The sequence below is a fragment of the Cavia porcellus genome, unplaced genomic scaffold (genome assembly GCF_034190915.1).
Source record: "Cavia porcellus strain 051 isolate PalLab524CR breed Dunkin Hartley unplaced genomic scaffold, mCavPor4.1 scaffold_23, whole genome shotgun sequence".
In the NCBI taxonomy this organism is placed as follows: Eukaryota; Metazoa; Chordata; class Mammalia; order Rodentia; family Caviidae; genus Cavia; species Cavia porcellus.
The window spans coordinates 31,718,022-31,735,264 of record NW_026947506.1 but is presented as its reverse complement, the minus strand read 5'-3'; the positions used below and the strand labels follow the sequence as shown (position 1 = coordinate 31,735,264).

Here is a 17,243-nt window from a genome sequence, read left to right as displayed (position 1 = left end):
TAGTGCCCGCCTGGTGCCGCTTCGCTGGTGTCGCCGGCGGCACCGGCTCCGCGAATAGCGCCAGAGAGGCCAAAGGCCAGCAGCCACAGGAGCGGGCACTTGCGACGCACCGGAAGCGAGCGCCAACAGGAGACGATGCGCATGCGTGGAGTACAGAAGGGCGCGAAGTACACATGCGCAGAAGCGCGCCGGAAGTTCGCGTTCCAGGATCGCGCCAAATTCCTGGTAGAGTACTGGGATGCAATTTCCAAAAAACCACCAGGATTAAGAACCCCTATAGGGTCTTTTACCTGCTCCAGAAATACAGGGGCGTTGGCATGTGAGCAAGGGTCCCCAGAACCCTGCATTAGTTTGCATTTCCCTGCAGCCTCTGGCTGTATGGAAGCCACTGCCTGGATGCATCCTGAAACCCAAGTCCTCTCCAGGCCTGCGACTCCATGGTCAGAACCCAGATTCTGAGGAGCAGGCAGTACCCGTGTACCTCAAATGCTCAGCTGTGCTTTCCAAGGATGAAAATAAAAATAAAAAATAGTAGCATACATAGATCACGCAGCCAATGATTAACCACTTTGTTTTGAAGCTGAAATAATACATCAATGTTCCCCAGTGATTTCTTCACAGCTGGTGGTAGTAGAGGTAATAAAGAAGATTAATAATATTTATGCCACCAACTTAAAAAATTCTTTGCAAGAATGCAGACAATGCAGAAAATAGTTTCATTGTGGAATAAGCACCAAGTGAGACAGGCCAATCACTAAGGTACGCATCAGGTCTCAGGTTAAAGGGCAGCTCATCCTGGGTGAAAGCACCGGACTCCCATTGGCTCTGCATTCTGCATGGTTCCTCCAGAAAGTGATTGGACCAGGTGACTGTCAGTGCGAGTTCATTACTTTTATCTAGAGGAAAAGCAAAACTTCTCTGTATGACAAGCAAGCATCTACAGTCGAGATCAAGGTGCCAGGATGAAGCTCCAAGACCACAGGAAAGAGGGGTGCTACTCTTCCCCTAAGGTTTACCAATCAGAGAGCTAGTTCCAGGGAAAAAATTCCTGATTTCTAATGTTCACAAGACGCTTGTATAGCTCTTTTAAGTGACCTGAATATGAATCGAAGACACAGAAAGTTTTTCTATGAGTTTTCTCAAATAAATGCTGTTTAAAAGAGGAGAAAAGTTCCCTTTCCCTTTTGGCAACCAGTTGCATTTGACTTTCAGTCATTTATTAAAAGTATTGGGGCTCAAACACAGCTAGGCAAGTGCTCTTCCACTGAGCCACATTCCCCAGCATCTCTGCTGTTTTATTTGCATCAATTCACTGATGCTATATAGAGCTGACATAATATTTAGGATACATTGCCATATTACCTCCAAAGAAACCCACTGATAAGATCAGAACAGCCTCTGTAACTTTAGTTCTACTGTATTCTCATAGCTGAGTGAAACTGATCAGGGTCCCTGAGCTTTTGTATGGATTTTGGAGTACTGGAGTCCTTTAGAGGTAGTTTCTAAGTTTTGTCTTGAGCAAGGAATTGGTCAAGATTAGTCCCACTGTTAGCAAAATTTTATTAAAGATATGAAAAGAAATAGGTTCTGCCTAGCAAGTTTAGGCCACATGTAGGCAGGAAAAATGTAGCCTACAGCATGAGGGCGGGCCAAGCATGAGAGCAAACACAATGGTGAAAACTCTTGTGGTCTGTCCTTTACATATTACCCACTCCTCATCCTGCCATCAGGTCTAAGCCATCTTATGGAAAACCTGCAAGAGTTCTCATGAGAAATCCATGAGCAGGAATTTGGGAACTGCTCTGCACATGTATCCCGGGATTTTGTGATTTATAGGTCACATCTATTTCCCCAGGCACATTACCATGCCCTAATTTCCTGTCTCACTTCTATTGTACATTTTCCCCTTCTGGATTTCCAAAAATTATTTGGGTGTACTTGGAGTGTTCTGGAGGCAACCACCAGAAGACAAATTTGAGTTAACCTTGAGCAACTATCAAACAATGGGGAAATGCACTTATTTTATAATATATCACAGCGGTGGTGTGATGAATTCAGCAGGTAAAGGTCAGGCTTTTGTGTAGGATGAGCAATGAACTGCAGGGCAGGCACAAACCCAATGGCAAGTGGAAAGCTGCTGAATTTATTTAAGCTTATGGGGAGTTATGCTCAGAGCAAGTCTTACCACCAAAAAATATGGTATAACCAGAAAAATGAGGTGGGGAAGATATAAAAAGCAAAAAACACTTTACATGCACAACTCAGCACACTGCTGTGAAAAGACAAATCAGGCTTTGGGAATTTAAAGGATATATATCCTGGCCCAAGGTATGGTTAAGAATCATTAACAGGGTGCTGTGTCATCTCAGTGACTCTAAACATGCATGCAAGTCTCAAATTTACTCAGATCTCAATTGCATTTATTATATATATATATATCATTAAGTTTTGAGTAGGGTTCAGAAGTGACTGAAGGTCATGTACATGTGATGTTATTTTCTACCTCTCTTAGTACAAAGAAAGGAATAATGGCCCAAATTTAAAAGGGTGGAAGGCAGTGATATTCTGAGCTCTGTTATTCTAATTGTACTATCATTTCTGCAGAATTGTGCTTTATTTCCTTTTAATCACATGCTGTTACTAACCATAGCACTGGAATCATATTCCCAGGAGAAGCACCGGCTGTAAGTTCCACATTTGCTCTATATGCTCTGTGATGCAGGTCACAGGAACAGCACATCATTTATTAGGCTAAAACATATGATTATCTCTGAAAACTGCTACAGAATGAGACAGGCACTGAGTGTTTCTTTCTGCTGCGGGAATATTGGGTATTCAGCAGCCTGTGAGTAGGACTTCACCTTATTATCCCCATGAATAACCCTCTGTCCTTGCCACCATAGCCACACTGTTCATGAGTTCACTGGGCCATGACAGTGGTGGCTGAAGAAAGAGGTTGACCGCTATGTACAAAATGGGTCATCCTACGCACTTGACTGTTAAAGTTCTCTACTACTGAGGTCACTTTTTGGTAAGCATTTACATGGGATATAAACATTTTTCCATCCCTTACCCATTTGGTGAGGTCCATCAACATACCTCTTCCCCAAATATCTTTTGTCACCAGATTTCCGATAATATACCTTCCAAGTTCCTGATCATTCAGCCAGATTGGCTACAGCCCATGAATCAGTATAGTTACACATCTGGCCATTTTTCTTTCCAGGAAAGATGCACTGCAAAGTGCACTATCCAATGTTCTTCTCTCCATGAAGAATTCCCCTTTTCCACTGTCATTCAGGGGAGTTCCGGGAAGGAGCTGGCAGGCTGCGGCTGTGCACTTGTGGGCGGTGTCTGCATACTGTGCGGAACCATCCTTTAGCCAGGCCCTAACCTTCTCTTCCTCTGACAGTTGATCCTATGGTACACCCCATAAGGCCACAGTTGCATGCTGGGAGACAGATGGCAATATATTAGGAGTAGGAGCCATGGGCATCTGGGTAACTTCTTCATGTAACTTGTGCTCTCTGAAGTTGCTCTGGCTCAATAACGTATGTATCACTTCCATTTAATGATGGACTGTGGCTGTGTAGGTCCAACTTTATGACTTGGTGGATCAGATAATCACCAGCTTGTGATGGGGAACTCAGGTCTCGTAGTAACCTACTGTCTTGTTCTCAAGGGTTCAGTTTCCACCAAGGACCAGAAGCTGCCCAAGAGCTGTTTTTCAAAGGGAGAGTGGTTGTCTACAAAGGATGGCAGAGCCTTGCTCCAAAACCCAAAAGACCTCCACTTCAATTCACCTGTGAGAGCCTGCCAGAGACTCCAAATAGCATCTCCACCCGCATCTGACACTTCAAGAACAATAGATTCTGATGGATCATATGGCTTTATTGACAGAGCATCCTGTACAACCCTGAACCTGTTACAGAGCCTTCTTTTATTGAGTCCAACTTAAAACTAGCTATTTTCTGAGTTACTTGGTAAATACTCAAAATTATCTTTTAGAGAGTTACTAAATTCCTTACATCTCACAAGTGGTGAGTTAGGATAATCAAATAGACCTGCATTATATATTACTTTAAATAGTTCGCACCAGGGACTTCAGAATTTCTCAGTATCAGAAGGAGATTTAAATGACATTTTAGACCCCATCAAAGTAGCAAGCAAACTCGAGGAAGTACTATAGCCATTAAAGAACTTCATCTTTACAGTTCTATTTCTCCAGAGTAATGTCTGATACCCAATTCTGTATCAATCAATGCTTATTAGAGAAAGGGATTTAATACAAGATATATAAGTATGTGAGGATTTACAAGGTTGGCTTAGCCAAACATGGAGGTCCACGCCCTTAAATCCAGCACTTGCAAGGCAGTAGGATCACCATGAGATCCAGTGGAGTCTGGGCTACGTAGTGAGAACTTGTCACAAAAGTAAAAAAAAAATGGGGGGTGAGGGGCTTAAAATGACCACCCACAGAGTCAGATGTGGCAAAATGCAAAAGGGCTGTTTGTGCATGGGAGCTCAAAAGGAGCCGGGTGAAGGCCCGCAGCTCACTGTAGTATCCCAAGCAAGTCCATCTCAGGAGGTTGAAGGGTCTGGAATGGAAGCCAGGAGACAACATCTAAGGAGAAGGGGAAGACTGGGCACCTCCAGAAACAGGTGGGAGCTTTCTTTCTTCCTTTCCCTTTTGTTGCATTTAGGCAGCAAGCCTATTGGTTGCTGTCACTCACACCTAGGGTGGGGCTTCTCTCCAGCAGATCCCTTCAGCCACACCCAGAACTACACTGATCCAATGTAGTTGGGCTTTTCTTATTTAGTTAATTATCACATAATTTCTTAGTTAATTATCACTAGACACCTCAGAATTATAGGCACCAGTGGAAGTGTGTGGGTGTGGGCCTTGATTTGGGCTGCTTGAGAAATCTCTTTGTAATAGGTAACTGATTGTGTCAATTTGAGTAAAAAGTACTCAGCTTCATGGATTAGCACAGTTCTGGGCATGGAAGACCCACCCTAGGGAGGGTTGTGACACCCTCCTCCCTGGAGGGTTGTAACCCCCGCGCTAGGAGGGTTGTAACCCACCTTAGGGAGGGCTGTAACCCCCCAACCTAGGGAGGATTGTAACCCACCCTAGGAGGGTTGTAACCCCACCCTTAAGGAGGGTTGTGACTGCACTCCATCCTAGTAAAGGGTTGTAACCCACCCTTGAGGAGGGTTGTGACCCCACTCCGTCCTAGGAAAGGGTTGTGACCCACCCTAGGGAGGTTTCTAAGCCCCCCCGCCCTAGGGAGGGCTGTAATCCCACTCTAGGTAGGGCTAGCCCAGGAATGGGATAAAAGGCGGCTTTCCTCCTACTCCTCAGACGACCTCTAGTTACCTCTTCAGTTCGACTGCTCACTTTTCAACCTCCGGATCCAGACTTCTGTGAGACACCACGCTAAGGCCCGGACCTTTACCTGGATCCTTCCCACTCTTCAATGCCAGGCTCTGGGTGACCACTGTAAGTCAATTTTTATAAATTCATATATGAAAATATATATAATGTATGTATATCATGCGTTAAATTTGTTTCTCTACTAAGCACTAATATTTTTTTTTTGGACAGGATCGTGCTAAGTAGTCCAGGCTTTGAACTCGCAGCAACCCTTCTGATTCAGCCTGCCAACTGCTGGAATTCTAGGTCTGCCCAACCATGTCTGACCCAAGCATGAATTCTCCTGGACACAAAGGTACCAGATGGGAGAGGATATGTGTCTCCAAAACAGATTCCTAAAGGTAGAAAGGGGCAGTGAACATTGGGCAGAAAAGCTTGGATAAACTGAGTGTTTTGACTGAAATTTTCCAGTTAGAAAGTCAATGTGACCAGGATTTTTGTCCGTACTCAGGCCCTGCTCTTGAGGTCCTATTGTTTTTGAACTCCCAAAATTCCTGCCAACTCTGCTCCCTTCTCTACCAGTCTATGTTTTCAGAAGGGAAAGCACAGAGGGTCAGAGGATCACATATGTTCAGAGTGCATGGTGGACACATACAGTATCTGCTGAGAAGAGAGACAGGAAATCAGAGGCCCTCAGTGGAAACCAGGGTGATTGACAGTTTGAGTCCTCCATTTGCAGTCTGGTAACCAGGTGTGTTTTCCTTCAAACTGGTTACCAGATTGGCACCCATGATCACCTCAGGGGCTTCTGATCTCCCTCATGAGCGGGTTCAAAGCTTGTGGGTGTTGGCATGCCAGGGGCAAGAGCTGCTTCTCAGAGATGGTCTCCACTTGTGTCCTCTCTGGAGAAGCAGCATTGGCTTAGGTTCAGTTGAATTAGAGAAGCGGGGTGCAGGCAGCTCAGAGTCTGTTCTGTGGAGGGAAGGTGGTGTTTGGGAGAACTCATGGCCACCAGCCTCTATCCTGCCCGTGTGAGGACCAGAGTCCCCAGCCTGTCTCTCCTGGGTACACCCTGAGGTGGTGGTGGTGGATGATGAGATCCCAGGGCAATCAGGTGAGGGGGCTGGAGTCAGGAGAGGTCCGAGAAGGTGACCAGTAAGAGGGACGGGTGACAAGGAAGGAGGCACTAAAGAAGGCAAGGACAGGAGAGAGGAAGGACAGGAAACAGGACAAGGATGGCTGTATGGGCTCCTGTCTAGATGTCCCCCAAAGCCTCATGCAGCCATAGTGGGGCTTTTCAGAGTGGCTGGATCTAGAGAGTGATGCTGGGATCGAGGGTGTGTGATCACTAACTCAGTCCACTGATTGGTGCTGAGCATAGTTCTGGGTAGGATTCAGGTGCTTCACCGTGGGTAAAATATAAGGCACAGAAAGAGGCTGGTGCTGGTCGCTTGCTGCTTGGGACTTCACAGCTTTGCTGCTTCTGCCACGCCACAAGCTGGTTCTCCTCTGTGATGCCCCTCTGCCGAGCCATTGTGCCCTGGAGCCAGCTATTACAAACTGAGCCAGAATAAAACTTGCCTCCTTTCACTGTGGGTGTCTCAGCAACAAGAAAAGAAACTGAGACTAAGGCCGATGAATGGAAAAGCTGGGGAGCTGGAAAGGGGTCAGGAGATGAGAGCCAAGAATGAGCAGGGGAGGAGGAGGTGGCTCAGGTCCCTCCTTGATGAGGAAAGCGTCTGCGTGAGGAAAACTTTGTAAGCACAGGGTGAGGGGACAGTGGCAAGAAGAATGGGCCAGATGGAGATCGCAGGGCATTGGAGGGGGCAACTGTGGAGGAACTTTGGGGTTTACTTCCAAGGAGGGATTTGGGGTGACATGGTTGCTGAGACAATACCGGACCCCCAAAGTTAAAGAAAGGTTTCCTTCAGCTCATTGCCTGGCTTCCCAGCAGGGTGTATGGCAAAGGGGCATCGCAGGGCAGGCAGGAAGCAGCCACCAGCCAAGCAGCAGCAGCCACAACAGCAAGTCTGCCCTCTTTCTGTCCCTTTATACTCCATCCAGGCTGCAAATCTACTGATTGGTGTCACCCATACCCAGGGTGGGGCACCCAACATCACAGCCTTAATCCACCTTCACACACCCTAATCATCACCTTCAAATCTCCCCTCTATGACCACTTAAAGCTTTGGGGGACATCGAGGTACAAACCAGAACACATGGTCAAAGGCTGAATTCCAAAGACGATGCTTCACACTGGATCTGGGTTTCTTTCCTCAGGTCTGTTGGTAGCACTCAGCCCCCTATCTTGGGCCTGTCCACAGAAGAGGAAGAGAGATTGCTCCTCAGAATCTGGGGAGCAGCAGCAGGAGGACCTAGGAAGTCTCCTCAGAGGAGCCCCCAGGCCAACACCCTTCCTCCTGCCTGAGTTACCTATCAAAAAGGAAGAGCAGGATGCATCCTCTTCCAAATCAGAATCAGAGAAGGAAGAGAAGGAGGAGGGTCATCAGGGGGATTCTGCTTCAGCCTTGAGGGGGAACCCCAGCCTCTCACCTCGGTCCCCTGGCCACAAGTGGAAGAGGGAGTGCTCCTCAGAGGCCAAGGAGGAGCAGAGGGGGGGCCGCTGGTGCTCTGATGCAGCCCCACAGGAAGGCATCAGGCTCCCACCTCGCAAGAGGTGGAGGGAGTATCTGTCCCTGATGGAAAAGGAGCAGCAAGAGTCATTGCGATGCCTACGCCCTGAGCCTTTGACCCACCTAGGTGACATGGAGATGCCCTGTGGCCTGAAGAGGAAGATGAAGAGGAAGCACCTGTGCTCAGTGCTGCCTGTGTACCACGAGGCCTTCACTCGGCTGCTCGGTAAGGAGACTCCACACAGCACCTCTCCCCCGGCTCTTAGGAGCCTGAGTGACTTCCTGTCCCTTCCTTCACCCGTAGAAAGGATCTCACTGAGCCCTGAGCTGGCCTTCTAGGAGGACTCTAGTGTCATCCTTCCCCAGGGGCACACAGGTGACAGAGAAGGCGCAGTCCTCAAAACAGATTTCTACTAGTTCCCAAATGTTCCCATCACAAAGCATGGTTCTAGCCAGCCCACCTGATAGAGAGGAGCTGCTCACTTTCCTGAATGGAAGTGGATTCATGCAGCACCAGAGCAGGGACGAGGTCCTTGTCACACCGCTGTGCCCATCACCAGAGCAAATGACCAGGATGCCACTGACTCCCGCAGTGGTGCATTTATGTATTGGGGAGGCCCCTGTGACCCTCTGAGGTCCTAACTAGGTGGATGTGGTTTGCTTCCCAGGCTCCACAGTTGCTCCTGTCAGTCCCAGGATGAGCCCCTGGTCCCTGGCCATTCAATGTCCTCCTCCCTGGGGTCATCTCAGGCAACTGTGGCTCTGTTCTGTGTTCCCACTCCCAGGGACTCCTAGCTAGCCGGGCAACAAACTAACACTGTGTTCTCTTCACAGAGGATCCAGTTATCAAGATCTTCCTAGCCTGGGATGAAAACCTGAGGGCCTCTGACAAGGTGAGGTCCTTCTCCCCTGAGCTGGGCTCTCTTGGTGGCACCGCCCAGGGAGGGCAGGTTCCAGCCCCACAGTTACTCCTCTGTCCCTGCTAGGAACTCCTACCTCAGCCTCCACCATCAGTCCCCCTTAGGACTCAGCACCATCTCCCTTCCAGGCCTGGCTGGCCTAGAGGCTGGATGGGCACAGCACCCTGCTCTGCCTGGGTCCTCTGGGACTTGAGTCTCCCTGCATATGGCCTCTCTGGCTGGGGCTACGTGAAAGTTCTGAACCCTCCCCTTGGCTCTCAGGGAACCCATTCGCTCTCTCTTACAAGATGCCCTCTGATCTAGGTGACTTCAGTGTCCTGTCCCCAAGACACCCTTAAAGTGACACCCTGGGCCTCATAGCCTCCCTTCTTCTTCCTGCTGTCATTTACTAACAACCACCCATCTCTCACTGCCCCAAAATGACCAGGCCACCCAACACTAGGCTCTCCTCTCCCTGACTGGGGCCCTGCTCCCCCCTCCCAGTCCATATTTCCACAGCCCTCCTCCAGCTGTGCCTGCTGACTGTTCTCTCTCTCAACAGTATCTCCTGGCCATGGTCATCGCCTACTTCAGCCGGGCCGGCCTCTTCCCCCGGAAGTACCAGAGAATCCAATTCTTCCTGGCGCTGTGAGTACTGCGCCTCCCCCCACAGGCCATGGTCAGCCCAGAGGGTGGGAGGGGACTCTCACCTGGCCTCTGGCGTTAAACCTCTGTACTGCTGACTGTAGCACAGGGGCGTCACACTGCGTGCTCCCATGCTCCTCTTAGGAATCTTGCAGTCTGCCCTCACGTTGGTTAAAGCATGCCACCAGGGGAAACTGAGGCCCCTGACTGCAGAGGCAGGAAGAACTCACATACGGGCATCAGCCCTCAGGCCTGAGGGCAGGCATTTCTGACCCTTTGAGGGTTCCCTTCCTTAGCAATATCAACCGTCTCCTTGTCCCCTCCTCTGGATTCCTAGACTGATGGCCTATGCATGCCCTCCTGACAGGCACACACTGAATGTAATGTGCTCCCTGCTGGTCCTTCTGACAAGTCTCTCTGGGAGCCAGGGAGCAGGCTCTGTGTTGCCTGATCAGCCTTCAGAGATGGGTCCTAGGCCCGCTTGCCATGTGGCTCCCGCATCGCTAAGTACTTCATGCACACCAAGGCCTAGCTGTGCTCTGGAACTCACCCGCTCTACAATCTCTACACCCACGCCAGCTCATCATCCTAATATTTCCTTCCTTTCTTTCACTGCTCCTGTGAAATACTCTTGTCTGTGACTCCTGTTTCCTGTCCACTTGTCATTCTTTCTTTGTTTCTTTGTTTCTTTCTTTTTTTGTGTGTGTGTGTGTGTGTGTGTGTGTGTGTGTGTGTGTGTGTTAATGGGGATTGAACTCACGCTTGCCAGGCAGGTGTTTATGCCACTGAGCTAAATCCCCAGCCTATCTTCAGTGCACATTTGTATTCTCAGCCATTCAGGATGCTCTGAGGGGTGCATCGCTGTGCACTCCCATAATCAATGCCCTCTGGGTGCCTGAGGCAGGAGAATACGGTGTGGTCAGATTAGGAAGCTGCCAAGACCCTGTTTCTGAACGAAAACTGTAGAAAAGGAGTGCAGATGTTGGTCAACCATAAAACCCCACATTCAGCCCCAGTCCTGCCAACAAAACACAACTGCCAGTGTCTCCATCCTTCCCGGATCCCTCCCTCTGCATTCCAGCAGCACTGTCCTAGGTCCCGCTGTCAGGACATCTGGGGCCCTGGTTCCTCATCTGCCCTCACTCACCTAATCACCTTTAGGGATGCAGCTGCTGAGCGCTGGGTCCTGTGAACATCCTTAAAGGGCAGCTCGGTTCTTCTCATTCAGTGAGTGTTTCTCCTGCAGCATTGAGTCCCCAGGGGCTCTGCATGGCCTTTGTCTACAGGTGGAGCTGGCCTCCCTGCCTGCCTCCTCTCCTTCCTTTCTTCCTTCCTTCCTTCCTTCCTTCCTTCCTTCCTTCCTTCCTTCCTCCTTTCTTTCTTCCTTCTTTCATTTAGCAAAACCTGCCACGTGTCCTCTGCCAGAGGTCCTGGCAGTGGGGAGGGACATGTAGAACTCACTGGTGGAATCCATGCACGCCCTGAGCTGGCCACTGGGGAAAGGAGGGCAGAGTACAAAAACTTACCAAGGTCGCCTGTGCAGATGCTCCCCACGGGGCCAGGAGACAGAGGCCGAGCTGCAGGGAAAGACAGGATGGAGGTGGGGAGGTGGAGATGTCAGCTGCAGCTGGTGACGGGACAGGAGGCCACCTCAGGCTCTACCCAGGGCTCCTGTCCTCCTCCCTGGAGATGCCTTCAGAAGGGCCCTGTGCAGGCTGCACCTTTGCACTCACACCTGGTCCTCGGGAACTCGGGGCCCGGCTGATGGCATCCTGGCCTGGAGGGGCCCCGCCTGTTCTCCAGGAGCTGACTCAGGGCCCAGTGGTTGTGCCTCTGACTAGCAGCCTGCTTTCCTTCCCAGATACCTGGCCAATGACATGGAGGAGGATGACCAGATTCCTAAACAAGCCATCTTATTGTTTCTCTACACCTGGAATTTGAAAAAGGTTCCCCAGTTCCACAAGCTGCGCTACCAATTCATCTGCTACATGGACTGGAACCTCAGGGTGACCCGAGAGGAGTGTGAGGAGGTGAGTGAGATGGGGCTGGTGACTGGCTGGTCTGGGACGTAGGAACGGGGGATCCTGGGCATGTGTGACCAGGGGCAGCTGGAGACTGGATATGCGGGTGGTGTCCCTGAGCTCTTCATCCACTCAGGGGCTGCTCTCCTTTCCAGATCCAAGCGTATGACCCTGCACTCTGGGTGTGGAGCCGAGATCGCGCCCTCATCCCTGGACCCTGGAACCCTGTGGACAGTGCCCTCAAGAAGGTGGGTGGGTGTCCTGGTGCTCAGACAGCACCGCTGGTGTCTATGTAGGCAATTCAGGGATCCTTTCATGATCCCCACCCTGTCCACTGTCTCTACATCAGGAACCAGCCTAGCCCAGGCACAATTTTGGCCTCCCCCTGTCCCCTCCAAAGTCACCAGCCAGCGTGACAAGCAGACACACATGGCCTGGGAAAGATGAGCTTTGTGCTGGGACACTGCTCAGTCGGACCTCATAAACAGCGGATTGTCCATGAGGCACAGATTTAGTAGCTATCCTTCCTCTCAGAGCAATGGGTCCAGGGCAGTGTGGATGAGAGACTGATTTTTGTTCTGAGTGAACATCTATTGCCCAGCCATAAATTTCCATTTCTCGACAGAGCTGTATTTTCACCTTTTGTCCTTCAGGGAGAGGAAACAGAGGGATTTATGTATAACAAATGAGTGCTTAAGGAGAAGCTATCAGATGGAGCACGCTGCCTGTGCAGGCATGGAAGGGAATTATCCCTGACTGCATGAGCATCCCCAGCTGTACGGAGATGTGTGGCTTGTGCTAGAGTGCACTGGGAGGTTTCCTAGCTCATTTTCCCACTTATGCACGAATTTCTGCTCTCCAGTAGTTACACATCTCCTCCTCAAGAATCAGGTCGTGGATGTTTATCAGAATGATGGAAAGTTAATAAGATTAGGTTCATGGTGACTTCTTACAATAGCCACATTCCAGTATGTGTTTGGGTAGAGGAATAAGCAAGGATTTGTTGTAAATCATGTGCATGTAGTGAGACACCGGGGCTTGGGATTAGGCTCAGCACCTGGGCTTCTGTCACGGTGTTGACACTAGTGATGGTGATGTCACAGGCAGAAGTCCAGACCTTAAGTGCATGGACAGCACTAAGGGCATCATAAATAATGTGCTGTCTTCCCCAGGGGCCGTCAGGTTCCTCAGAAGAACCACTCTCACTATGAGGAGGGAGCTAGGTCTAACCTGAGCCATCTCACGTGATCTTTGGAACGTGAGTCAAAAACACTGAAAACCACAAAGGGAAATGATGGCTCAGGATTGGGGCTAAGAATGAAGTGCTAGAGATAGAGCTGGTCCAGACTATAGTTGGGCTTGGCATTTGGGTGTCATCTTGTCATCTAGAAAATTGTCCCCATAGGTCTGACTTTGTCTCTTCTCTGCCTTCCAGATCTCTGGCCCAGGAAGCAATGAAATACACTCATCACCGTATATGCCTGAGAGCTGGGAACCCATGGAGGTGGAACCATAAGGGATGAGATTTTCTACAGCGCCTTGCAAATCCTCATTCAAACTTCCCTTGAATTAGAAGTTGAATATCTGCTGTTTTATACATTTGGTTCCCTGTAACCTGGACAATCATTGAAGATGGCCTGTAGAGTCTCCTATTGAGTGGAAATCATTTGAAATATAATGACAGATCCATAGGCATGTTGCAGATTTCTTTAGTATATAGTATAAGCCATATCAGTTTGCTGTAAACATTTTGCCCATTGAAATGTTACTATGTATATTTGATATAATATTGAGATTTTTTTAGTCGTATTCTTGTACTATTTTGATAGATAATTTTAATGGATGGTTGTACATATATACTTTGTCTTTTAGAGAGGTTTATACCTTAATTACTATAGTTATGCAGACATTGTACTCATAGCCGGGGGCTGTGAGCCGGGCCCACAAACTCCTGTAAATATACACATTGAGCGGGTTGGCTCCTGAGTCTGACACATGAAGGAGCGGTGGGTGTAGAGGAAACGCGTGTGCTCCTCGTGTTCCACACAGGACAGAGCCAGGCATTTCTCACGGATGGAAAATAAAGATGAACTGTCATCTCACCGTTCTCCCTGTGCGTGTGTGATCCTGTCTGTCTTGCTTGTTTGCCTTCGGGTGACATTTCCTCCCCACAGGGCCGTGGTTGTTTGATTAAATTCCTTGGCTGTGAAAGGGAGTCCTGACTTGTTTTTCAGTACATAAAGCAAACACACAAAAAGCAGCAGAGACTCAAATGAGGGGAAGGGATTGAAGGCACAGGGAGAAAAAGGAAGCAAAGTCTGTGGGGTCCTGGACGATCACCCTAAATCCTAAATGAAGGAAAGGCGTCTGTCTGCCCGGGAATGGCCCAGGCGAGGAGGGAGCGCAGGCCAGGGGGGTCCCTTTGCCATTCCAGTCACAGGGGCTTCTGTTGCATAACCTAAATGCCGATATGCATTTTAGGATAATCTAGAAAAATAGAAACAACTGAAGAGAAATGGCGATATGGGAGCAATTTCTGAGGAAGGAGATGAGAGGAGAGCCGGAGCTGTCCATAGATGGGGGAGAGGAAGGGCTGAGGGCAGATGCTGGAAGGCTGCAGAGTGGCATCTTGGGACCTGGAGCAGTGGAGAGCAGGGCAGCAGCCGGGAGGGGGCGGCTGGAAGCAGCTCCAGAGCAAGAAGGCAGCAGGGCTGAAGAGGGACAGACAGATGAGAGGAGAGGAGAACGGGGACAGAGAAAGAAGCGGGATGGATGCTAAGGTCTTGGGGATGGCTGAGACATGGCATGAGCTGAAAGTCTGATGGGTGAGGTGGGGAGGGAGGGCGGGGAGTGAGCAGAGCAAGTGAGGATGTGAAAGTTCTCAGGAAGGCAGAAGCCATCAGAGGCAGGCACCTTGCACTGAAGCCTGGTGAGCCATTCCTGAAGTTGCAGCACTCCAGGAGGCTGAGACAGGAGAGTGTCAAGCTGGACTGTTTAGCAATATAGCTAGACTCTATCTCAAAGTATAAAAATCAGAACAGGGTTGGAGATGTAGCTTAACACAAAGAATGAAGGGATCCTGGGTTCCATCCCCTGAACTGCACACAAATAGGGAGAGGGGGGAGAGACAAAGAGAGAGAGAGAGGGAGGGAGAGAGAGAGAGAGAGAGAGAGAGAGAGAGAGAGAGAGAGAGAGAGAGAGAGAGAGAGAGAGAGAGAAGAAAGAAAGAAAAAAGAGGAAGGAGGGCGGCAGGGAGGCAGGGAGGCACCTTGCGGGCAGTTCTGAGACTGACCACTTGTTTTTGGAAAGGCTGCGTCTACCTGAGCTCTCTGTTCCCAACCTGGGCTGAGCCTGTGATCATTCTCACTCAGCCTTTCCGAGTGCTGATTTTATGGGTCTCGGCTCCATGCCTAAGTCAAATTTCTATGCGCTAACTTTGCTGAAAACGCAGACACCCTTCAAGAGTAACAAAAATAGTCTCTCCTTTTTAAAGCAGGGTCAGGGATGGAATACTGGGATTAAACCTAGGGGATTCCCACAGAGCTCTATGTCCAGCCTTTATTATTTTGAGACAAGGTCTAGCTAAGTTGCTCACGCTGGTCCTAAACCTTTCTTTTCTCCTACTTCAGCCTCCCAGAACACCTGATGACTGGCCTAGGCCACCACCCATCAAATGGTTTCTTCCAATAGTCAATGCAAACTTTGTAGTGAATATTATTTTCCGTTTGCTTTCTGTCAAAGAAAGACAGACCTTTAGCTGAATGATGGACTGTGGCTGTGTAGGTCCAAATTTATGCCTCGGTGGATCAGATAATCACCAGCTTGTGATGGGGAACTCAGGTCACATAGTAACCTACTGTCTTATTCTCAAGGGTTCAGTTTCCACTAAGGACCAGAAGCCGACCAAGAGCTGTTTTTCAAAGGGAGAGTGGTTGTCTACAAAGGATGGCAAAGGCTTGCTCCAAAACCCAAAAGACCTCCACTTCAATTCACCTGTGGGAGCCTGCCAGAGACTCCAAATAGCATCTCCACCCGCATCTGACACTTCAACAACAATAGATTCTGATGGATCATATTAACAGAGCAGCCTGTATAACCCTGGACCTGTTACAGAGCCTTCTCTTATTCTGAGTCCAACTCAAAACTAGCTATTTTCTGAGTTACTTGGTAAATATTCAAAATTAACTTTTATAGAGAGTTACTAAATTCCTTACATCTCACAAGTGGTGAGTTAGGATAATCAAATAGATCTGCATTATATATTACTTTAAATAGTTTGCACCAGGAACTTTCAGAATTTCTCAGTATCAGAAGGAGATTTAAATGACATCTTAGACCCCATCAAAGTAGCAAGCAAACTCCCGTAAGTACTATAGCCATTAAAGAGCTTCATCTTTACAGTTCTATTTCTCCAGAGTAATGTCTGATACCCAATTCTGTATCAATCAATGCTTATTAGAGAAAGGGATTTAATACAAGATATATAAGTATGTGAGGATTTACAAGGTTGGCTTAGCCAAACATGGAGGTCCACGCCCTTAAATCCAGCACTTGCAAGGCAGTAGGATCACCATGAGATCCAGTGGAATCTGGGCTATGTAGTGAGAACATGTCACAAAAGTAAAAAAAAAAAGTGGGGGGGGAGGGGCTTAAAACGACCACCCACAGAGTCAGATGTGGCAAAATGCAAAAGGGCTGTTTGTGCATGGGAGCTCCAAAGGAGCCGGGTGAAGGCCCGCAGCTCACTGTAGTATCCCAAGCAAGTCCATCTCAGGAGGTTGAAGGATCTGGAATGGAAGCCAGGAGACAACATCTAAGGAGAAGGGGAAGACTGGGCACCTCCAGAAACAGGTGGGAGCTTTCTTTCTTCCTTTCCCTTTTGTTGCATTTAGGCAGCAAGCCTATTGGTTGCTGTCACTCACACCTAGGGCGGGGCTTCTCTCCAGCAGATCCCTTCAGCCACACCCAGAACTACACTGATCCAATGTAGTTGGGCTTTTCTTATTTAGTTAATTATCACATAATTTCTTAGTTAATTATCACAAGACACCTCAGAACTATAGGCACCAGTGGAAGTGTGTGGGTGTGGGCCTTGATTTGTGCTGCTCGAGAAATCTCTTTGTAATAGGTAACTGATTGTGTCAATTTGAGTAAAAAGTACTCAACTTCATGGATTAGCATAGTTCTGGGCATGGAAGACCCACCCTAGGAAGGGTTGTGAAACCCCCCCCAAGGTTGAACCCCCGCCCTAGGAAGGTTGTAATCCACCCTAGGGGAAGGTTGTAACCCACCCTATGGAGGGCTGTAACCTCCTCCCTAGGGAGGGTTGTAGCCCAACCTAGAGAGGATAGTAACTCACCCTAGGAGGATTGTAACCCCACCCTAGGGGAGGGTGGTAACCCTTCCTAGGGAGGGTCCAAACCCATCCTAGGGAAGTTGTGACCCCACTCCATCTTAGGGAGAGTAGCAACCCACCCCAGGAGGGTTGTAACCCCAGTCTATGGAGGGCTGTAACCCACCCTAGTGAGGGCTATAACCCCCCAGCCTAGGAGGGTCTGAACCCACCCTAGGGAGGGCTGTGACCACCCTCCCATCCTAGGGGGGCTGTATCCCACCTTAGGGAGGGCTGCAAAAGCCCCACCCTAGGGAGGGTTTTAGCCCAAGCCAG

The 17,243-nt window shown here is 49.1% G+C and overlaps 1 protein-coding gene across 1 annotated transcript; it reads left to right on the top strand.

The window, feature by feature from the left end:
- Positions 1 to 141: 141 nt before the first annotated feature.
- LOC100729813 (speedy protein E4-like) lies at positions 142 to 13,468 on the top strand. The gene is made up of 7 exons (XM_023565188.2): positions 142 to 225; positions 7,702 to 8,236; positions 8,845 to 8,903; positions 9,472 to 9,557; positions 11,416 to 11,584; positions 11,731 to 11,823; positions 13,011 to 13,468. The coding sequence occupies exons 1-7, from the start codon at positions 142 to 144 to the stop codon at positions 13,089 to 13,091; spliced, it is 1,107 nt and encodes a 368-aa protein (XP_023420956.2). The 3' UTR covers positions 13,092 to 13,468.
- Positions 13,469 to 17,243: the final 3,775 nt, after the last annotated feature.

Excerpts from the sequence above, each read along its gene's own strand:
- LOC100729813 (XM_023565188.2), top strand. The coding sequence starts at position 142 with ATGCGTGGAGTACAGAAGGGCGCGAAGTACACATGCGCAGAAGCGCGC. Across the intron at positions 9,558-11,415 it reads ATCCAATTCTTCCTGGCGCT|ATACCTGGCCAATGACATGG; the intron begins GTGAGTACTGCG and ends TTTCCTTCCCAG. Across the intron at positions 11,824-13,010 it reads TGGACAGTGCCCTCAAGAAG|ATCTCTGGCCCAGGAAGCAA; the intron begins GTGGGTGGGTGT and ends TCTGCCTTCCAG.